Here is a 22,363-nt window from a genome sequence, read left to right on the forward strand (position 1 = left end):
TATTACAGACTCAAATTTCTTTTAGTAGTTTCAGAAAATTATGAACACCCCCCTTGAAAAAATTCTGTGTACGCCACTGGGCTCAGGGATTAGAGCACCTACCTTCCAATGAGGTGACCCAGGTATGAATCCCAGCCATGGCTGGTTGATACGGATTCCACACAAACCACAGTGCTAACTCAAAATATCCTTTAAAGGAAGACGGTTTACAGGTTAGAGATCCCTTGTACTCACCCTGACCATGGAAAGTTCTCTCCATGTAAAGCAAATGCGAGTTAGTCTTCTACGATGGCAAATTTCTCCCACTACTTGATCCAGGATTTCCTCCTTGTCTTCTGAATCAGATTCAAAATTACAATTGGTAGCCGCAAACTGGATTGTTAGTTGAACGACGGTGATAAAATAAAAAATTGTGATTTGGTGGTCGATACGAATTCTGTGTGTTCGTTTTTCGTAAGGAACTAGAAAACATCTTCCTCCTAAAATAAGCTAGGCTTTAAAATTAATATTTTTTCTGTAACTGACTTTTATAAAGATTGGTCAAACATTTAATATTGTTTTCTCTCATTTAAAAATTAAAGTTGTAACTCTTAATTTAAATACATGTTTCACTTAATTCTTGACAAAGATTCTTTGAAGGTAAATCATCTTGAAAGCATTATGTATATTCACTTAATCTATTGAGGACCATCGTTCTCAGGAACTTTTCTCAAAAAGAAAAAGCTGACTTGTTTCATTTTCAGAACTTCAGAATGGAAGAGGGAAAAAAAGAATCTGTGTTCTCCCCATTTTACTAATATTGATATTTTTATTTACTAGTTAACTAATTTTTAAACAAATTGGCTGCAACTAAATTTTTAAACTAAAGATGTAGTCAATACTACGAAATATCAGATTACTCTACTTTAAATGCCCTACCACTTTTTTTCACAAATTGCATTTCACGTCAATTATATTCACTTTAAATTAAAAATTTATTGGTAGCTTAAAATCTCAACAGTTATCACACTTTTGCTTCCTCTTTAAAAAAAATTCCAGACAGTGGGAACCCTGTGTATATTTTATAATTAATTAATATCATTTGCAAAAAAAATGAAGCAATTAGCTTTTATAAAAATGAATTTAAATAGATTTATGCATTTTAAACCAGGTAGCTTCAAGCATTGCATAATAATATTCCCTAAATTTTATTTTATTTCCAATAGTTTTTGAGTTATGACAATGAGAAGCATGCTCGGTGAAAATTTTCTGAAACATCAACTTTTTTTTTTATATTAAGAGAGGATAAAATGTTGCATTTTCGATGTTCTAAGTATTCCGTCTTGTGATAAAATTATTGTTGGATCTTTAATAGTTTAACTAATTAAGCAAAATAATTAAGCTAATTAAGCTAATAAAAAGGCACTTAATAGATGACAACAGAATATTTTTAGCTCTGTCTTTTAAATGCAGTTTGTTTGCTTCTAAATAATTCATGAATATTTTTTGAAACAGTCAATAATTAATAAACTAATTAAAAAATCACAATTGTTAATTTTTCATTTTTAAAAATTACAATTCTATTTTAGAACATGCAAAAACTTCCTTTCTTTTAATGACAATTAAAAAAAAACTGTATGATTAAGAATACTAATTCGAATAAAATAGTTTACGTATTAATTACCAAAAAAAAAGTTCACTATCCACTTAAAAAGTAAAGGTAAAAAATAATTAAGAACAAACAAAGATCAGTTGGGAAGAAATAGATTTCCTTTAAATTATGACTCTTAAAAGAAGATATAAAGACACTTGAATCAAGAATTAAATGTTGCATTGTCACTTAAATAGGTTAAAAGTATTGCCTAATAAAGTATTATAGTTGAATCCTAAATTACTTAACTAATTAGATCATAGAAAAGGCACCTAATACAGGAAAACAGAATATTTTTATCACTATATCTTTTAAATGCAGTTTGTTTGTTTCTAAATAATACATAAAAATTATTTAAAAACAAACAATAATTAATAAATCAATTAAAAAAATTTAATTAATTAAATTATAAATTTTTTATTTTTAAAAATTACAATTCCTTTCTTAAACATACAAAAATGTCTTTTATTTTAATGATTTATTGATAATTTTTTTTAAAAAAACTGTATGATTAAGAACACTAATTTGTTTCTAATAGTCTACATATTAATTACCAGAAAAAATTTTCTATAAAAAGTAAGTAAGGAGAAAAAAAAAAGTAAGAACAAACAATGATAATCTGTTGGGAAAAAATAGATTTCTTTTAAAATGCGACTCTCAAAATAAGATATAAAGACACCTGAATCTTAATATTTTCATTTTTGGAAAATAATAAAAAAAACGGAATTATAACTATTCAGTCAATAAATATATAAAGAACATTTATTGAATGAAAATGCAAAATTTTAAACTAAATTAACTTACCAAAAACACTTCACACAAATATTTAAAATAGAACTCTAGTTTAAAATCAAGACTGAAGAAGAATTGTTGTAAACACACACTTGTAAAAATGCCTTCTCTCAAGAGAACAAAGGATTATAAAATTTAAAAGAAAAAAGATAATAGATGTCAAAAGGCTGTGACTAAAAATCATTAAATAAAATATATTGTTTCGTTGCTCAGTCAATATTTCCTGTAAAGTGTGTGCTCTAAGTACTGTAATATTTTAAATTTCTTTCAGAACAATTGTTAAAGTGCATGAATCAAAAGAGCAGAGATTCTTATTTTATATCTCTTAACAGATAAAGAAAAAATTTTGGATTTTATTTATTACAATTTTTCTTTTTCTCTGAAAGGAGAATAAAAATAAAGCAATGAGAATAATTGTGAAGACCTAGTCTATTCCCATTAAGAAATCCTTAAGATCTTTAAAATCATATGCTGAAAAGTAAATTTGGAACTCCCTCTGGTTCTTTTTCCTTCTGGGGACCATGTAAAAGCACAATGAAAAAAAACAAAAATACCATTTGCATTCATATTACGTTGTTTTTGTTTAATTTTTCATTTTTTAACCCTTTAACAAACCCTCTCAACTTTTTCTAACCCTATAAACGCTTATTATTTAAGACTTAAAAAAAAATTTTTTTTTCATTTAAGGAAACACATTTTAAAACTTTGTTTTAGAAAAAAAAATTAAAAATCAATCAAAATTTTAATTTTGATTAAGAGTAATTTTTTCTTTGAATAAATAAATTTTACAGCTTACAATCCTATGTGGATATTAAAGATCACTAAAAAAATTTTTTACTTAGCTTTTATATTATAACCACATTGAACTGCTTACCCATTTCTGAGTGTACGACTACAAATGTCCAAATCCATAGCCTTGAAATTTTTAACCGAATACAGAAGATAAAGGAACTGCTTCCCAATGCTTCTGGATCAGACATAAGGACTAACTAGCCAAGGTGGAGGATATTTTGAAGGAATTAACCTGGATCACACGGAGAGGAAAACCTCACACGATTAGATTGATAACAAAAGAATACTAATCCATGATGATCCCTCTAGCACTGAGGTCCGTGCGAGCTGGAAACAGGATTCATATCGACCAACCAATGCTGGGATTTGAATCTGGGTCACTTCATTAGGGGGCAAGCATCTATCCCATTAGCCATCGCAGCTCTTAGCTTTCAAAATATGAAACCAATCATTTGATGCATTGATTGATGATGTATATCATATGATGCATTTTATGCCCTACAGCAGCATAAAATACACAATTTGTCCTGTTTAGCATGCACAAATTAACTCAAGTGCACCTATTAAGGAAGGGGTCAGTGACAAAATCAAATATTTGTTTAATATTAATACAATAAAATAAGATTCATTCATGAAAAATATTTCCAACCTTTTATTCCAACAGTAAGATCCTTTAATGAATATACATAAAAATTTAAAGTACAAGGTAACAATTGCATGCAGATAAACTACTACAGTTTATAACCGAGGCAGTCATTAAGTCATATAATTTCTAAATATTTACTAAGTCATAAAAGTTGAAAAAGATAAATGAAAATTAATTTATACACTTTGTTAACTACGACAAAATTTAACTACATGTAAAACTTGGTAGAAATCTTAATTTCTTATAACCTGCAAAAATTTGGTTTTTATTTTTATGTTGATACAAATTTTTATTTCAACAAGATATAAATTTAAATTATTTTGTTTTCGAAAAATGAAGAAAGGGAATTTATTTTATCAAGCTGCTGTAACAATTATAGAACAAAGGAAGTTAAAATTATGGAGGAAAACATTTGTTTGAAGTTTGATTTGTTTGTTTGATCTTGCTGTAAAACTTTTACTTAATTTTTATTAATAAAAATCCTATAAAACCAAATTGAGCCAAAAAGCAAGTATTGAAAAGCTTGTGACAAATCAGCCTTTTTCTCAGCATTAAATGAGCATTTTAAACATTTTTTTAATTAAATAAGTTTGAAAAATTCTGACAATTGAAAGTTTTTTAATAATATTTTAAAGTCAAGCTATAAAATATCCCATTTAAGAGTTGATATACATTCATTCTTAATATAAGTTCTTCCTTAATATAAGTTCTTCCTTAATACAAGTTAGTCCTGAAAATAAACTATGAAGAACTTAAGAGCACATGAAGTTTCAAATAATCTATAATAACGCACAAAAATGTGTAGTAGTGTCCTTCTAAACTCTGTATAACATTTGGCTTTAACTTTTTTTGGAGACAACAATAAAAACTGAGATAAGAAACAGATAATGGACTCATAATAATAATAAGAAGAAGAAACAAGTTAACAGGCTAAAATGAACTAAGTGTAAAATTAAAAAGATGAGAGTAAAAAAATAAAAGCAATCATAGCAATGTAATTCTTTAATAAATTTATTATAAAGATAGAAACATTTTAGCTTGAAAACAAAAAGGTTGAGGCAAACATTTATCATGAAAATATTCAGCAATTAACTAATTGATAAAAAGAATGAGATGAAGGATTAAAAGTTTTCTTTTAATGTAACTTTAAATGAACAGAAGTTAAAATAGCAGAAAAACTACAACAACTAAGCTTTAGAAAGACGAACAGGTAAAACAGGCCACAGATGAGGTTGATGTAAATCACAAAGTCTGTTGAAATCAAGACTCATAGCAGTTTCCAAGCCAGCTATTGTATCGGCTTTCTCACCATAAAGATATTCCCTCATTTCTTTTTCCAGCTTCATATCTTCCTCAGCTCGGGGACGGCCTTTCCTGCCTTTTCGACTCTCTGACACTAGAAAAAAGAAAATTCAACATTACAAAGAAAAATAACAATAAAATAGAAAGTAAAAATACATATTTTTAGTAATAAAAATTTATATTATTAAATTCTATTTCTCAAATAATTTGAATGTTTACATTTACCTGATTAATTGGAATAAAATTACAATAAGCAAATTTACATATGAATATGTCTCACAAAGTCAAATATATAAATTTAAATAATAAGAAATAATGTTAGTACTTTAAATTAATTCCCACTGTACAACATTAGAATTGCTTACTAAGCTAAATACAAATGTAAAGTCAAATAGTTTAAAAAACAGAAATGATAAAAGACTAACAAAAAATGTATTAATAAAATTCACATGACTTTTTTAAAGATTTTCTACAGTTTAATAGCTTAATTTTTTAATGTTGCTACATATCTGTTTAATATTTTTTTAAAAAATTAAGTATTTTTGTTAAAACAAATTGGTTTTGTTGTGTTTGACTACTTTAAAGTACACTGAAAAATTTTTCTACAGAGTGCCTAGCCAAATTTTTCAACAAAAAATAAGCACTCAAAAAATATTTTTAAACACTTCAAAATTTGGAATAAGGATAATCATTAGCTATCATAAATATGAAGTAATTTTAAATTAACATATAATAAAAATTACAAGTGTTTCATCAATTATGTTTTTGAATTATTTCAACATAAAACTCTTTTAGTTTTGAAAATTGCTGTTAAAAAACCAAATTTTGGTCTAGAAAGTATTAAATATTTATAAATTAAAATGTACATATTGCAATTTATCCAAATTCTTAATTTGCCTAACTATTGAAAATACATTTACAAAAACAATTATCTTATAAAAAATACTTAATCATCTTATACTTTATACGTAAAATCAGTTTTCATTCACTTCCATTTTAACTCCTCTTTTCCAAAACTAGTTTGTATGAATAAGACTGAAATTTGAAGCTGTTCTTACAATGTAAACAATGTCTTTTTGCATAATTCATGGCTAAAATCAACATGGAAACGAAAAAAAAATCCCTATTTGGAAGAGGGAAAACTAAGCACTTTTTAAAACTATCCAATGAAAAAAACATCTTTAAGGACTTAAAAACAAAAATCGCAAGAAGCACCTTTAAGCACTTTTCAAAAACGCTACACACCCTGCTTAAAAAAATTATGATTACTTAAAATGGAGATACCATTCTTAATCTCTGAAGATATAGGCATAAAACATAGTGATTTCATAGTGATTGCCCCAAAGCACACAAAGATATTTAAGATAAATAATTATGAGTGTTTGGCTAAAATGGTGCATGAGCATCAGTGCGTAACTGTCATATGACATCCAGAACATCACTTTATCTTATTGTGTTTTGCGACACCAGGTAAACATACTCTCAGTTTGTCCAGTTCAATAAAGATGTTTATGTTTTAACATACTTAGTAATTAAGAATTATTACAAGTGTCATTACAGTTAACAAATAATATTACATGGTGTCAGAAGTGGGATCACTGGAAAGTAGGATATTATATGGTGTCAGAGGAAATCAAAGTTCAGTTCATCTTTGGCCATTATGAAAATATTTTGTTTTAACATTATTAGTATTTAATTATTATATCAAGTAATAGAATAGTAAATAAATATTATTACATGGTGTTAGAATCATGACCAGCAACTCTAGTGCTTCAAGTTTTGCACGTGAATTAAATATTTCCGAAGATGGAATGTCAGTTAAGTGGAATCTTTGGAAACAGCATTTCAATTCCTATGATATGGTTATTGAATCATCTAGCAAAGAGCCAAAAAAATCAGGTAGCAATATTTATGTCTTAAATACATCTCTAGAAATACTTGAACCACCGATAGATGGCACTGTCGAAAGATTCTTGTGAAACAAGACATTTACATTTTTAAGTAATAGTTGTAACTATAATAGCCATTGTCATGTATACTTCATGTTAAATATATCCTTTTTTTGTTATTACTTACCCCTTATGCTTGGTTATTTGAGTAGTTTTCTTTAATTTAAGAAAACGAGAATATATCTTCGGTGTAGTTATCAACCCATTGGAATAATTTAAACTCTAAAAGAGAAACTTCATCAGTGCAACAAAAAACTTTTTTTTTTGTTGCACTGATGAAGGTTGCCCTTTGAGCATCCGAAACAGCTGTTTGCATTTATAAATATTTTTGTGATCTTAAACGTTGTTTACCTTAGTTTGTATTTTAGCACAAAAGTCGCCCACTTGTGTATTTACTAGTCTAACATTCTGGAAATTACTTTTATTTCAGTCTAGTTTCTTATAATTTTTCTTCATTCTAAAAATGAACCTTAGAATGTTTATTTGATTTTGAGAAATGCTTTAAAAGAAATGTTCTACAATATTAATAATAAGTTTTTCATTCGCTTTAAACTTTAAATGTTTGAAAGGAAAAAAAAGTGGACACTGTTAAAAGGGCTTCAACAGGTTGAAAGGTAACTTTTGCATTTTTGCCCTAAACTACTGAAGAGTATAAGTTTTATGATTATTTTTTGCTTTTAGTTCAATGTGAACTTTTTAGTTCTACTACATAAGTATGTCTTAAAGATATATTTAACACAAGAGAGAAAATGAGCATGCCAAAAACTTTCTTTCCATGCACATTTTCAATAAAAAACCATTTCTTTAATAATAAAAAGTTAAAGAAGCTTAAAATTGGGGTTTGACTCTCAATTTTTAAAATTTTATTTACGTTTAAGATTATTTATGTTGATTAAACAAACAAAATTCAACACCTCTCATAAGTATACTAATAACAAAAGATTAAGATTAAACATAGAAAATTATGAATATGGAGGAAATTGTTCTTCGAACAGATTTTAGATTTAATAATAAGAAAAAATATTAAATAAATGTCAGAATAGCTTACTGTTTCCAAATCTATCCAATTGAACATATTCAAATTCCTCAACAACTGTATCTATCATTTCAAAATCCTCTTCTTCATTGTCTTCATCATTATCACTCTTCTCTGATAATGACTCTATAAATTAATAAAGACAAAATTATTAATTTGCTATGCAATGTTAAAACTAAACAGGGAAGAACTAATTAGTCAGTTCAAGCAATTTTATATGATAAGCATTAAATTCAGAGTTAGAAAAAGGGTTTGTATTAGCCTATATCCACGGGTGATTGTGAGCCCAACTCAAAAATCCTTAAACTTTCTTGAGTAAAATCATTAATGATGCATTTCAAAAAATTTAAGTTTTTATAAATTTAAATCATTGATATTTTCAAACCATGAAACTCTAATGAAATTATATGCAGCATAATTTAAATTAATAATTATTTATAAATTTACTTTTTTTCTGTAAACACATTTATTATTCAACCAGAAAAAAATATTTACAAATGAAAGAGATGACAAGTATAAATTGTACAAAAATCATAACCATACTAAATTATGTTTCATTTAAGTTACAAAACATACTAAGTTACGTTTCTGTCCAGTGTTCTAATTAAGCATTTTTAGAAGAGCAGCTCATCTTATCTGCCCTTTGATCCCTATAAATGCAATCTCTTTGACCTTTATGGAAAGAAAAAAAAATACCATCCCTTGAAAAAACTACCTTTTTACTCATATTCCATTTAAAATAAATAACTTACTTTAAGTAATAATTACACACTTGTAAAATAATCTGCGTTTAAAGGTTTAATTCTGATTAGTATTACAAATATTCACTTTTCATTATTCTCAACTGGTTAATTTTTTATAAGTTTCTCTTTTTTTCAGGGGGTACTATACTAATGAATTTGTTAGGTGATTTTAAATTTTAAAATTATTTTTTAAATAAATATCTTTTTCTTAAAATTGCACTTTTAAATGCTCATTTTCTCATAATTTTCAGTTTAAAGTATAGAAAAAAGCTTTCCAGTTGATTATCAACTATTTTTTTCTTTTTAGTTTACTTTTTATTTATTTCTTTTTTTTTTTCAAAAAAAAATTTATGCTCAGAGATTGTCTCTCAGCATGAATTTAACTATTTTCTTTTAGAAAACATGAATTTTTCTTTTGTTTTGATAATGTGTCAGAATTACTTTTTTAAATATATTCTACATAAAATAGTATAAGAGGGAAAATGTAAAAATTGTTGAGGATCAAATTAAATTATTAGATACTAGCCGCCTAAGGCGGCCAGCTGTCCGCCACGCTGAAGGTTTTCACAAATAAAGTTTTTTAAAACATGGCAGGAAATCTGAAGATTAGTGGACAATTAAAGTGTTCCTGTCCAGCAATTTTGTCTTCATATCCAGTTCTGCTGCAGATGTGTTATAGCTCTTGAGGATGTTTGAAATTATATAGCTGCAACGCTTAAGGAAAAAAAGAACTAAAATGCTAAATACATGAAAAGAACACGAAAACGAATAAACTTTTTATGGTATCAATTTCTATTTCTATATAATTTTTTATGGTATCAAATTCTATTTCTATATCTGTTACGTCAAGCACTCAGGTATTATAATTTGATCTAGTTGTGCTTGTATGATTTTGATCTAGTTGCGCTTTCTACGTCATTTTGTTAACATCGTTTGGTTTGTTATTTCTAAGTTAACTTTCAAAAAATTGGCTGGCATCAACATTTTTATTCTTTAAGTTGTTTATTTTTTCTTTTGGAATTCGTTCCTTTTTAGCGAAATGTTTTTCAACCTAATCGAATTCTTTGCCGACTGTTCTCTGTATATATAAAGAAAATAAAGTAAATATTTTTAAAGTGTTGTGAAAAGAATTTTTAGTAGTACAAAGTACTACAATATCGCTATAAAAATTATCGTCTTCGCTTAAGAAAAAAAAATAGAGCGTGGAAAGAAGAAGAAAAACTTATTATAACAATTATGAACAGCGACAAATATATCAAAGCGAAGCGTTCTATTTACGTATCGAATATGTTGCCACATTTTTAATACAAAAGTTAAACTTTTCTCCACTTTAATAAATGTAAACTAATGCGAACTTTACAATTAAATTATTAATTCTTTCGTATATTATTGGTTTAAGTTGTGGAAAATTAATATTTCAATTGTGAGGTTCGCATTAGCATACATTTATAAGAGTGGGGAAAAGTATATGCATTTTTTAATAGTATTTTGAATATGGCTCTTTGAAGACGAAAAAGCAGACGAAAAGCATAGACTTACAAAATGACTGATAACTAAATAACTAATCAAAATTTTTGAAAAAGAAAAAAAAATACTTCTTCATTATGTCAAAACACAATTATGGGCCGAGTTTCGTGCCCGGGCGAGGCTTCTGGGGCGATATATTGTGATTACAGACACACACACACACACACAGCCGCTTTTATTATTATGTATAGATTACACAATTGGATAAATTTTTGCGATGTTAAGTGAGCGCCTTTTCAAAACTCAAAGTGCACTTTTCAGCGAGAAAGCACCCTACCTTTTTTTATTCTTAGGGAGAACTCTGTCTCCCCCATAGTAAGATTGTATCATAGTATGCGACTTTCTGATCATTAGATCAAATGTTATTCCATGATTCTTTTATTTTATTTTATGCGCAATGCCTGTTTTAGTAGCATAAAAACTAGCATCCAAAATACTGAAACAATAATGGGGTCTTTTTACATTGGATTTATAATCTAGAAAATTTAGCATTATTAATAGTGCTTGCTCTTAGTTCTACTTAGAAATGATTTTATTTACACTTGTTCAATACAAGTTTCAACACTCTTCAAGTTATAAGACACAAAATTAAATTCTGATCTTAAAATAAATTATTAAATCTATTAATTATTAAATTATACCTTCATTATTTATGATTTAATTTCCTTAATTATTAACTTTTTTAACTTTACTTATTATTTAACTTTTACAACAGAAATATATTCTTTTAAGAAAAAAGAGAATTTCTTCTTGATTGTTTTTGAATAAAAGACAGATAAGTTTTTAAAAAAAATGCACAGATCTCAAGAATGTAAAAAATAACAACTACAAAGCAAAAGCAGTCAATAAAATTCTCGGAAAAAAATATATCCATTACATACACCAATATATTAAAAATTAACACAACTATAAAAAAAAATTAATATAGTTTGAAGGAACTGAACAGTGAAACCTTAAACCACAAATAGAATTGTTTAAGAGGCACATAACAATTTTGATAAAATTACCAAGCACTATCTTCAGCGCAAAGCCAAAATTTTTTATTTATAATTTATGTGTGCTAATTCTAACAACTTTTAAATTTCAACATGAGAAAAATTTTAGCCTATCACAAAGATTTAAAAAATAACTATATTTTTAAGAAACAATTGGTAAGCCATCATTGTCATTAAGTAGAAAGATTGGTTATTAAATTTTATTTATTCATTTAAAAAAGTGCATCCCTATGTAATGGTTATATATGCCGTACATTAGATTTAAAAAAAAAAATCACTGACTAAATCTAATTTTTTTATTTTACTTTTGTGTATTAAATTAATTAATTTTTACACAAAAGTAATTTAATTAATTTTTCCCCCATGAATGTTAAAGCAGCAGTACTCAAATGAGCATTGAAAATAAATTCTTCAGTTTCATTGTATCCAGTAAAATTATATCTTAGAATATTTTTTATTTATCAAACTACGAAAAGTAAACTAGATATTTGTTCCTTGGGTTGTTAAATTAATACAAAAATCAAAACTAATAAGTTCATTGCATATTACAATAGGAATAAATATTAAATATCATAAGGTTATTAGCTAAAATGACATGCTAAAACTAAATTATTAAAATTCATTTAAAATATATAATTTCAATTGTTCTTTTCAATGCAAGTACACTCAACCGATAGAATGACATATTGGGGCAAAAGAACAATTTTTCAAAGTTTAATGCTTTGAGCCTGCATTTAAAAAAAAATGAAAGACTATTAAATATTAAATGTAAAGAAAAAAATTTTAAAAATGTTTATGACTAGTTTTAAAAACTATGATGTGCATTTAAATAAAATAACATGCTCTCCAATCACAGTACGAAATTGATTTAAACAAATTTTAAGATAAAAATTTTAGGATAAAACTATAAAATAAGCCAAAATAGAAAAGCGCTAAAACGAAATTTGTCCTTTGTAACCAATTTAAATAATAAGTCAGAAACCAAAAATAAGCCAAACAAAATGAACTTTCATACAACACATTTAGTTTGACTTTGAAATATTATTCCTAATTTGAGAAATAACAAGACAAGGAAATGGCAATCGTTACCGTTATTAGTAATTATGCAAACCAATATTCTGTAAAAATATCTGAATTTCAAAGCAAGTAATACAATGATGTCATATTTATAAAAACTAGTGGGCTGCGCCCCCTGCTCGCTAGCGCTCGCCAACCCCCGAAAATTGCTACGCAATGTTATATGGTTTGCTCCGCAAACCAAGCTCGCTTCGCTCGCTACTAACTTAGTTACATTGCAAATGCACAAAATTCTAAGAATTCAAAACAATCATTCAAATCCATATAACAACTTTTTTTTCTAAAAAAAATTACATCTTTTTAGTAAATACTGAGTCCTTAAAATAAATTTGAATTCAAATAAATGACATGTAATTCATTAAATCTATTAGAAATGTGCTATAGTGTAAAATCTTAAGATAAAATTTCTAAAACTGATATCTCTTTAAAAAGGTTAAAATTTCGGCTATAATTAAGTCTATTTTAAATTTAAATAAGTGAATTGCAATGGAAAAACCTGCATAAACAAATAAATTCTAGTAAAACAAATAAACTCGTGATATAAATCAAAAATTGTCAAATAAATTCGTAATACATAAATTCGTGAAAAAAAAAACGCTTTCGACAAAAAACTAAAATAGAGATCTATCGACAGCCTAGCTTATGCTCTCCCTGGTTATTTCAGTTTCCGTTTTTAAAAGCGCTATATGTTGAGCCATCTTAGCTAGATTTGGCATGTGACATTTTTACCGGCAATCATTGGTCTATTTTCTAGCGTTGCCATTCGGGGAGTTGTAATGAGGCTTTTTTTTATCGCCGTGTAAGAGAAATATATATATAGATTGTAATTTATTGTTTTAATGTTATGAAACTGCAAATTTAATTTAATTGCATACTAGGGTAGATTGAAAAAAAAACTTTTTCTTTTCAAAATTATGATTCCAATAATGACAGAAACAGTTTTTCGAGTTTCATAAATATGATGAAAAATTATTTTTAGAACAGAAAATATTTCAAACTTGAATTATAAGAATTAGAACTGAAAAATAGCTATTTTTACACCGTGCAATAACATAAAATATAAAAAGTGATATACACTTTAAAAAATATTTTACAACATTTTATTGAACTTACAAAGAACAATGCCTACAACACTAGAATTTGGAAAAAAATATGTCTTTTGGCCCACAATAAAACATACAGAACAAAATCCCATATTTAGACGTCCTTTTACCAGAAGGTTTTTTTTCCGTACACTTCTGAACAATCAAAATAAACAAAAAATTTCTCTTTTCAAAAATACATATATATATTTTAACACTTGCGACCTGTTATCAGAGATGAAAATCCTCCGCTTTTTGTTAATTTCAGCTTGTTTACGATTTTAATTTGATTTCTGATTTTTTTTTTTTTCAATTTTAATCAGATTTCTACAATAATATGAAAAAATTGGATGTCACGGCACAAAATCCGGTATTCTACAACAACAACAACAACAAAAAACTTTTTTTCTCACGTCTCACATAAAAGAATTATAACTGCCAAGAATCACGTATTTGATTTCAGAGTGTACAAAAATTTCAGATTTTAATTGAAATTGTCACAGATAAAGCAGTTTATTAAGTGATTATTCAAAAGCGCAATTTCGAATTCCAGAATTGTAATATTGTATTAAAACTGAAATTGAAATTTTAAGTACTACGAGGAAATCTGAAACTGCTTTAAAAATGTAATCGACAAAATGACATGGACAATAAAATCATCACAAATTGAGTGCATCTAAAAGTAAGTCTACATTTGTCCAGTTTGAATTTCCCATGTATAATGTAGCATAAAAAAAATATAAAAATTCGTAGCAATAACTGACAAAAGTGGGATCGCAAATCTATATGGGAGTGCGGGTGAATCGTCAATAATGAAGTGAGAAATGCGACGGTTCTAAGTTTGTCAAACAAAATAATAACATATAAAAACATAGAAATTTTAAAAACCAAGTAAAATTCAATATAATAACTGCTGAAAAAACAATAGTCAAAACCAAGCTGATTCACTATGGAATTGTCGCCAATCGAGTGGATTGAGAAATGAAAAGTAACCAAAATGCGTAATTCAGAACTTGCGATATGTTATAATGGCATCTTAAAATATCGAGGTTTTAAAAACTATGTGGGAATCTGCAACAAAAGTTGCGAAAATAGCACAACCACACAAATGTTGATTTATTCGTTGTTGATTAAAATTGACTTTAATTCCTGTCTATTCGTTATCTTAATGAACATGGATGTTTTGATGCTTGTTTACTTTAAAAATCTATTAACCACAAAAATCTATTTCCTGGACTTGTCGAAGCCCCGACTATTCCAGATATGGGACTTTCCACTGTAGTTAACATTCAAATTTCTATTCTGTATTCAAAAGAGGTGCATTATTAAGATAATAAAAAAGGTATCTATATAAAATTAACTTGTATATGTTAACTCACGGTGCGCCTTAACCAAAGTTAAATAAAATGCTCTTACACCTAGAAAATTAGAAGAGATTCTGAATTTACATTGTTAACAGATAATAAAAATCAAAAGATCAAAATAATCTGTGGAGAGATTTTAAAAAAAATCCACTTTGAACATTTTTGCGTACGAAGTTTTGGAAAATCTGGCGTTGTTTTATATCAATAGAAAGGAAAAAATGATATAATAATGATTTTTCAGTTGAAATTCTATTAAACCTTTATTATTTAAACATTTTACTGCTGATAAAATAGGAAAATGTAACATAATTTAATTATAATTACATCAATTTTAACATATGAAGCATTATATCTACAAACAGCGCTCGAAAGGTGTTTAGGATAATCCGGGTGATTTGCAGCAACCTTATTCATTTCCCAGGAAGGCCGGCCAGGTGGCTGAGTGGTTAGCGTGTCTGACTACGGAGCCATTGGCCGCGGGTTCGAATCCCGCTCTGGGCATGGATGTTTCTCTCTCTGTGTTGTCTTCTGATGTGTGAATGTGGCCCACCCTATAAACGGGTTTGTGGCAGTGTGGCGTGGGTAACGTTGCTCGCCTCCGTGACTTTGGTTCACAGGTGCCCACTGGGTAACGATAAATGAGCAACATTTCCGGCATCTTCTATGGCGAAGAACGAAAGTTCAGTGCCTGCCGTTATAAAAGAAAAAAAAAAAAAAATTCCCAGGAAGACTTTAATAAATCAAAATGTACGGACTCCATCGCCTGCTCCCCAAAAAATGCTAATCCTTCACCGTTTTTGTCACAGAACTGTTCAATGTGAAAAAAAAAACTGCATGAACCTTTGGTGTAACGCTGACACCTAAGTCCATGCAGCTCTTTTTGAAAGCTTCTATACATACTTTGTAATTTTGGTCAAGATTATTTCCGAAGCATGCAGAAACCACTTTTTTGAAGTCGTCAAATACTTTAACATACTTCAGTATTTCTAGATTTTTAAACTGGCGCAGAAGTTCTTCTTTATCCAAAAGTGTTTTGCATGCATTTCCCTTAAACCCAGAACATCCTCGTCTGATTTCACGCTGAACGTGACAAGCTTTTGTCCATGTCAGAGATTCATTTTCACACTCTTTCAACATATGCGTGAAAACCACTAATTCAGGAGGTGGAATAATGTCTAGGAATGTTTTGCCTCCAACAGTTGCAATTAGCGGTGGATGAATGCAATTGAAATAATCTTTCGCTTTGATTTTTGAACCTTTTCCTTCAGTCAGCCAACTTGTATAATACGATGAAACATTTTCGGGAGATCTCAATTCGCCACAGCTGCTTAGCTCATCTTTCTTGGCATAACAATAAGTGCATGGGTATGCGCTGCTGTGCGACATTATACGTGCTAAGATATTCGCTAACTTCAAACCAGTTGCAATTGTGCCGTAGAAAGGACCTATATTCAACGTTGAAATGAGTTGATCTACATTCTTATAATTTTCTTGTGCATTCGGAACGGCTGCTAGAATGAATAGTCGTTTAACTCCAGAATCCTTAAATTTTCTTGCAGCTATCCCCTCATCATACTTAGCACGCTTACCGCTGCACTCGAAGTCCAACTCATTTGATTGTACAGAAAGACATATTTTTAAAAATCCACCTCCTCCGGCAATACCCATTTTTAAGTGAACATCCAGTACATCTCGTCTATTTTTCACATATTGAACAAAAGCAGGAACATCTTTGCAGTTAACTCCAAGCGCAGGAGCATCCGAGACTTCATCACCTTTTATACAAACGAAAGGAAATTCCTTAAAATCAAAATAATCGTCGACAGAATGAGCTGTGATATCAATTTTTGTTTTTTATCCTGGTTCAATTGCTTTTCCACTTTGTGTACACACACGAATGGAAGCTGCCATTTTTAAAATCACAGTGCTTGTGTCGCTGAAGTCGATTTAAGTTTTTATTATTTTTGTTTTTTAAATAGTGGTTCATCGACTATAATTAACAATTAAAAAACTTCTAATAATTATAAAATTTATTATGAACTGTTATTACGAATATTTAATACAAATATATATTTTTTTTTCTATTTATAAGTATAAAATGATGCTAAAATTTTTGAAATATCGTACTTCGTGAACAAAAATGTTCAAAGTGGATTTTTTTAAAAATCTCTCCACAGATTATTTTAATTTTTCGATTTTTATTATCTAAGAGCATTGTAAATTCAGAATCTCTTCTAATTTTCTAGGTGTAAGAGCATTTTATTTAACGTTGGTTGAGTCGCACCGTGAACTTTCATAATTAAAATTCAAGTAAAACAATGATTGTACGTACCTTTATTATTTCTTAATGCCAAAAAACATCCTGGATCAAAGCAAATCTCATCATCTGAACCAATAATATCATCTCTACTTACATCACCTTTAAAAATTCACAACCATATATAAAAAATAAAAAACAATTAGTTTCATGTAAAATAATTTGTTGTTATAGTATCAATAATTTTTTTTTTAATTATCTCCATTTAATTTTATGCTTATTAAAACTAAATACATATGTAGTTAATGTGTTTAAATAACGTATAAAGACATGCTCCTCCAATATAAATCTATACTGATTGTTCTTTTTTAATGTTTTTTAAGCTAAACAAATCCAACTCTTCATTCAATATCTAACTAATTGCAGTTGAGCTTGAGTAAACACAACTAGACTTCAATATAACTAGATAATCAATATTAACAATTTCAGTTCAAAGTATTACATAAGTACATTAGCTTTAATATTTTTGTCAAATTAGATTAAGTATTATTAATGCATTCAAAGAAATATCTTTAATTGATAAGAGAGAAGCAAGCATACATACAGTCGCATTTTATTAAGACAAAAAAGTTTAACACATGTTTTTGCTTAAGACATAGGTAAACTCTTCCCTCCATATTAACTTTCTAATAACAATATTCACTGTACTCTTTAACAGGAACATATAAAAAAAATTCCAGTACAAAACGAAGTAAATATGCACGTAGTGCAAATATCTCAAATTTAAATTTCGAACATCATATATAACATATCGGTATTTGAAAAAACTATGTAGTATAAAGGCCGATAAATTATTAATAAATTCCCTAAAAGCCATAGTCAAAAACCATGAAATTGCAATCGAATTGTGATTAATCGAACGTAAAAAATAGTGATAACACAAATTCGATGAGAAAAAAATGCAAAAAATTACATATTTTGAAAAAATTAATCATCAAGCGACATAAAACTCTAATGAAATAGTCACAAATCAAGCACATTAAATAGTTATAACTTCAATTCCAATTTCATACATCGCATCGTACGAATATATTGAATTTAAAAACCATGTGAAGAGGGTCGATAAAATGATATACTGTTGAACCTTGCTAACTCGAACTTCGATTTCACGAATTTTTCGATATCTCGAAGGGAAAAAAATTCTCTTCAAATTTCCTATACACTCAATGTTAAAAAAAACTTGCTTTCACAAAAAAAAATTTCTAATCCCTCGATAACTTGAATTTTTCTTTTCCATAAATAGAGTAGATTTTTCTTCTAAAATTAAAAAAATATTCCAAAAAAAAAAAAATTAAGATTGGCTGACAAAGCATAGAATGATGTGTCTTCCTCTACGATAATGAATGCTTTCAAGAAGTCTGGATTCATTAAAGATCATGAAAGTAGTCAAACAATCAATATCGTTAATTCTGCTGAAAATGACAATGCAAATGATTGGGACAGATTGACCGGACTCATGAAGCTTGATGACATGGAATTTCATGACTTTGTATATGTAGATGATGCAGTAACAGTGTGTGGTCAGTGGGATGACAATGATATCATCACTCAAATGAAAGCTTCTTGTGAACTATCAGAAGAATAGGATAGGGAAATCCAAGATTTACCTCCCAGTGTTACTAACAAACAAGCACTTTCTGCAGTGGACACTGTAAGGAAATTCACTGAGAGGCAGCGAAATATGTCAGAGGAGACATTTAAAGCTATAGTCCACTTAGAAAGTGTTATAGACAAACTTTCATACACATTTCTAAAGCAAACTATAATTGAATCTTTTTTTAAATGAAAGTGTAAAAAGCATTTTTAGAATAAATATGGAATAGTAAATAAGGTATGTAAAGAGCATTTTTCTTTATTCTACCATCGATATAATGCGATTTTCGATAATTCGAATTTTCGATATCTCGAATTTTTTCTCCTCTCCCTTCAAGTTTGAGATATCGAAATTTGACTGTATATAACTGGTGAAAAGCCTATCATAAACCAACAAGAAATTATGATAGAATAGTCACAAATCGAACGCATCATATAGTAACAACTCAAATTCGAATGTTGTGATAACATGGTATTAAACATATCAGAATTTTAAAAACCATGTAAAAGGGTAAAAAAAATTACAAATAATTTAAAAATTATAATAGGCCATTCCCCCCCCCCCTTGATATACTCACATATTCTCATTTTTAGTGCATGCGGCACAGAAATTTTTATTCTAAGGGCAAACGGGGTGCCTGACTCTGCAAACATCAACTATACGGAACTCTGGTTCATATAGGTGCTTACATGTATAAATTCATATTTTAAATAATAAATTACATTTTTAATTTTTTTATTGAAAAATTATGCTTTGATCAATTCAGTTCAAAAGAAATTCCAGGCTTTGAAAAATAAATTATACTATGTATCTAGCAATTACATTTTCTGATAAATATGCAAATATAAAAACTTATTTCTAATAACTATGAAGATATATCAAACACAATATCTACAATCAATAAATTTTCAGAATACAATAACAAAGATAAAAATTAATATAATAACAATAATACATTGAAGTGGCATTACATTGCACCAGAAATAAATGTATATAAGGATTGTATTATCAAAAATAAATACCTTCTTTTTCTTAAACATCTATAACACTAAATAAAAAACTAACTACCTGCTTCAAAGTTATTTTTTTAGTTAAATATTTCATTACAACACAACTAGCAGTCTTATTATATATAAACTATTTATCTTACTTTCTTCTGATGAAGATACACTTGAGCTGGAAGAAAACTGTCCAGTTCTTTTCTTTTGATTACTCGGAATTAATTCATTGCAATCAATATTTTGTAATGGTTCTTGATGCAATTGATTTGTTTCACTGTTCATAAATGAATGATGAGGCACAGCAGGATTTGGCAAATATCCTTGATTTGGCAAATACCCTTGATTTGGCAAATACCCTTGATTTGGCAAATACCCTTGATATGGCTGAATACCCTGATGAATCCATTGCATCATTGCAGAATGCTGTTCAAGATACTGTTTATAGAAATGCTTGCTCCAGCAAAATTGGCAACATCTTTCACACATCTTAAGACTCTAAAAAGATATTAAAACGTTATTTTTGTTGTTTAACAATTGTGAAATGAAATTCATGATGATGTATACAATGAACCAAGATTTGCATATGGTATAGAAGAAACATATTTCTTACAGAAGAATGGAAAAAACTGTTCAAATTGAAAAAAAAAATGGACAAAATGGCTTAAAATGATCGATAAATAATTTAACAAGTTATACTACAAATGACCAATAAATTGTTTAGCAATTTATACTCATGTATAATTTTACTTATGAAATCAAATCTACTTTAGGCATTAATGCAATTTTCTTTGGTTAGTGTTATGGATTATATTCCAGTAATGATTAAATCTTTAAAATATTGCTTGATTCGAATATACAAGCTAGTGAACCATGGATCTAAAAACATTCGCTGGATATTTCTTCCACTATTGAGAAAATCACTCCAGAAAAAATGTGCATATTTCTTTAAACTTTCATGAGTCTACCATTTTTAAATAATTCATAACCTTTTAAAAGAAGTACAGAATAATACTAAGAAAAAATCTTTTTTTTTTAAAAATTCCCGTTCCGTTCCGAATTTCTTAGCAAAGTTTTATTTCACTCAACTAAACGAAAACAACGACAAACAAGTACATTTGACAATTCGTAAGTTGCTTACAGCTCAGTTTAATGAATACAACTGAATGGAAAATACAGTTAAATTAGAACTATAACTTCTACTCAAAGCTCGCGACAAATTTTTTTCAATTTAATTCGCAAACGTCCTGAACGTGACAAACTTGCGGATATGGCACTATTTTCAATTTCTTCAGCTACGTAGTTCTAAGAGCAAAAAGTCCCGCAGTGAACTGATCATTAAGACACGGTTCCCAGTAGATCACCGAAGTCAAGCATCACTGGCTGCGGTCAGTGTGCGGGTGGGTGACCACTTGGATCAGTCTGCGTAGGGACCGAGGGTGTGCGGTATGGGTCCTCGTTAAACTGCGCTACCGTAAAGTGCTCGATTTCGCGTGCAGGTCGTTAGGCTACCGAAGCAGGGGTGCCATCCTCTCTGCAGAGGATCAAAATTGGCGATCGAAATGGGCTGCAGGTGGCGTAGAGCAGAATTCTTTTCCTATGGCAACACTTCACATGCTTTCCCCATTAGCGTGTGGAAAGTCATAGAGGAAGGAAGCACGTTAGTTTCTCACTTGATTTTCACATAGATTAGAATCCTTTAACTTAAAAAACTATATGGAACTGAAAACTACAGTAAACATAGTTCTAGAGAAAAGTATCATAGAAATTTTAAAAAATATTTTCATTAAATAAAAAGGAAAAATATTAAGAAAAGGGAAATTATCGTAGTACATTCCTATACAACTGAAAAGAGGAGGCGAGGGAAGGGAGAAGGGCTAAAGGCATGAAACCGGTCTCTCCCCAGATGGCGTATTCGAGTGTTGCGATCGCGAATTGTGATGGCTTGTCTTCGGATCATCCTCAGGGATGTTTCCTAGACCGTCGCCAATAGCCCATTGTGCAGCTCTAGTGCGACGTAAATTAACTTCAACAACAACTAAGAGCAAAAAATAATTATTTTTCTGAAATTTTCGTCAACGTCATTTCGTACTTCTAGCCCTTTAAAAGCTATTTTTTATATTCTGTTTTGTCGAATGGTTTACACATCGATCTTAATGATTGGGGCCTCCTTGGTCGAGCGATATCGCTCGTCAAGCGCTCTGTTAACCGGGGAGGTGGCGGGTTCGAATCCCGCCGTATCCCTGGATATATTCTTTGGGATACAAAATCAGACACAGAAATGTACTTTCTCTGAATAAACATTACTTTTATATCTACGAATTCAGATTTCTGATCCCTAAAACATAGGGAGTGGCAGCAATCTTGGAAATACAGTCGTGATAGTTTGGTCAGCAGATCTGCTGACCACTCGAGTTGTCCAAGGTTTGAGGCTTTTGTTTATTCTACTTTTTGAGGATTAAAAATATAAGTTTAAGTAAATGTTTATTATTTTGTTTAATATTAGTAAAAGAAAAAAA

General features: G+C 28.7%; 1 protein-coding gene across 7 annotated transcripts; it reads right to left on the reverse strand.

Annotated features, from left to right (window-relative positions):
* Nucleotides 1-3,842: 3,842 nt before the first annotated feature.
* On the reverse strand, nt 3,843-21,157 carry LOC107454607 (uncharacterized). 7 transcript variants are annotated; one of them, XM_016071851.4, is made up of 5 exons: nt 20,860-21,157; nt 19,997-20,342; nt 17,268-17,354; nt 8,160-8,273; nt 3,843-5,256 (listed from the first exon to the last, which is right to left on the reverse strand). In XM_016071851.4, the coding sequence occupies exons 2-5, from the start codon at nt 20,331-20,333 to the stop codon at nt 5,048-5,050; spliced, it is 747 nt and encodes a 248-aa protein (XP_015927337.3). In that variant the 5' UTR covers nt 20,334-20,342; nt 20,860-21,157; the 3' UTR covers nt 3,843-5,047. The 7 variants fall into 7 exon arrangements, with proteins under 7 accessions (XP_015927337.3, XP_087016971.1, XP_071038187.2 ...); XM_087160845.1 differs by having other exon boundaries at nt 20,986-21,111; XM_071182086.2 differs by having other exon boundaries at nt 20,834-21,090.
* Between the last annotated feature and the right edge of the window lie 1,206 nt (nt 21,158-22,363).

The sequence above is a fragment of the Parasteatoda tepidariorum genome, chromosome 4 (assembly GCF_982258835.1).
Source record: "Parasteatoda tepidariorum strain Cologne lab strain chromosome 4, Ptep-v5.0, whole genome shotgun sequence".
NCBI lineage: Eukaryota > Metazoa > Arthropoda > Arachnida > Araneae > Theridiidae > Parasteatoda > Parasteatoda tepidariorum.

Coding starts and splice junctions, on each gene's coding strand:
- LOC107454607 (XM_071182084.2), bottom strand. Junction 8,274..17,267: donor GGCATTAAGAAATAATAAAG/GTACGTACAATC, acceptor ATTAATTTATAG/AGTCATTATCAGAGAAGAGT. Junction 5,257..8,159: donor ATTGGATAGATTTGGAAACA/GTAAGCTATTCT, acceptor TCTTTTTTCTAG/TGTCAGAGAGTCGAAAAGGC.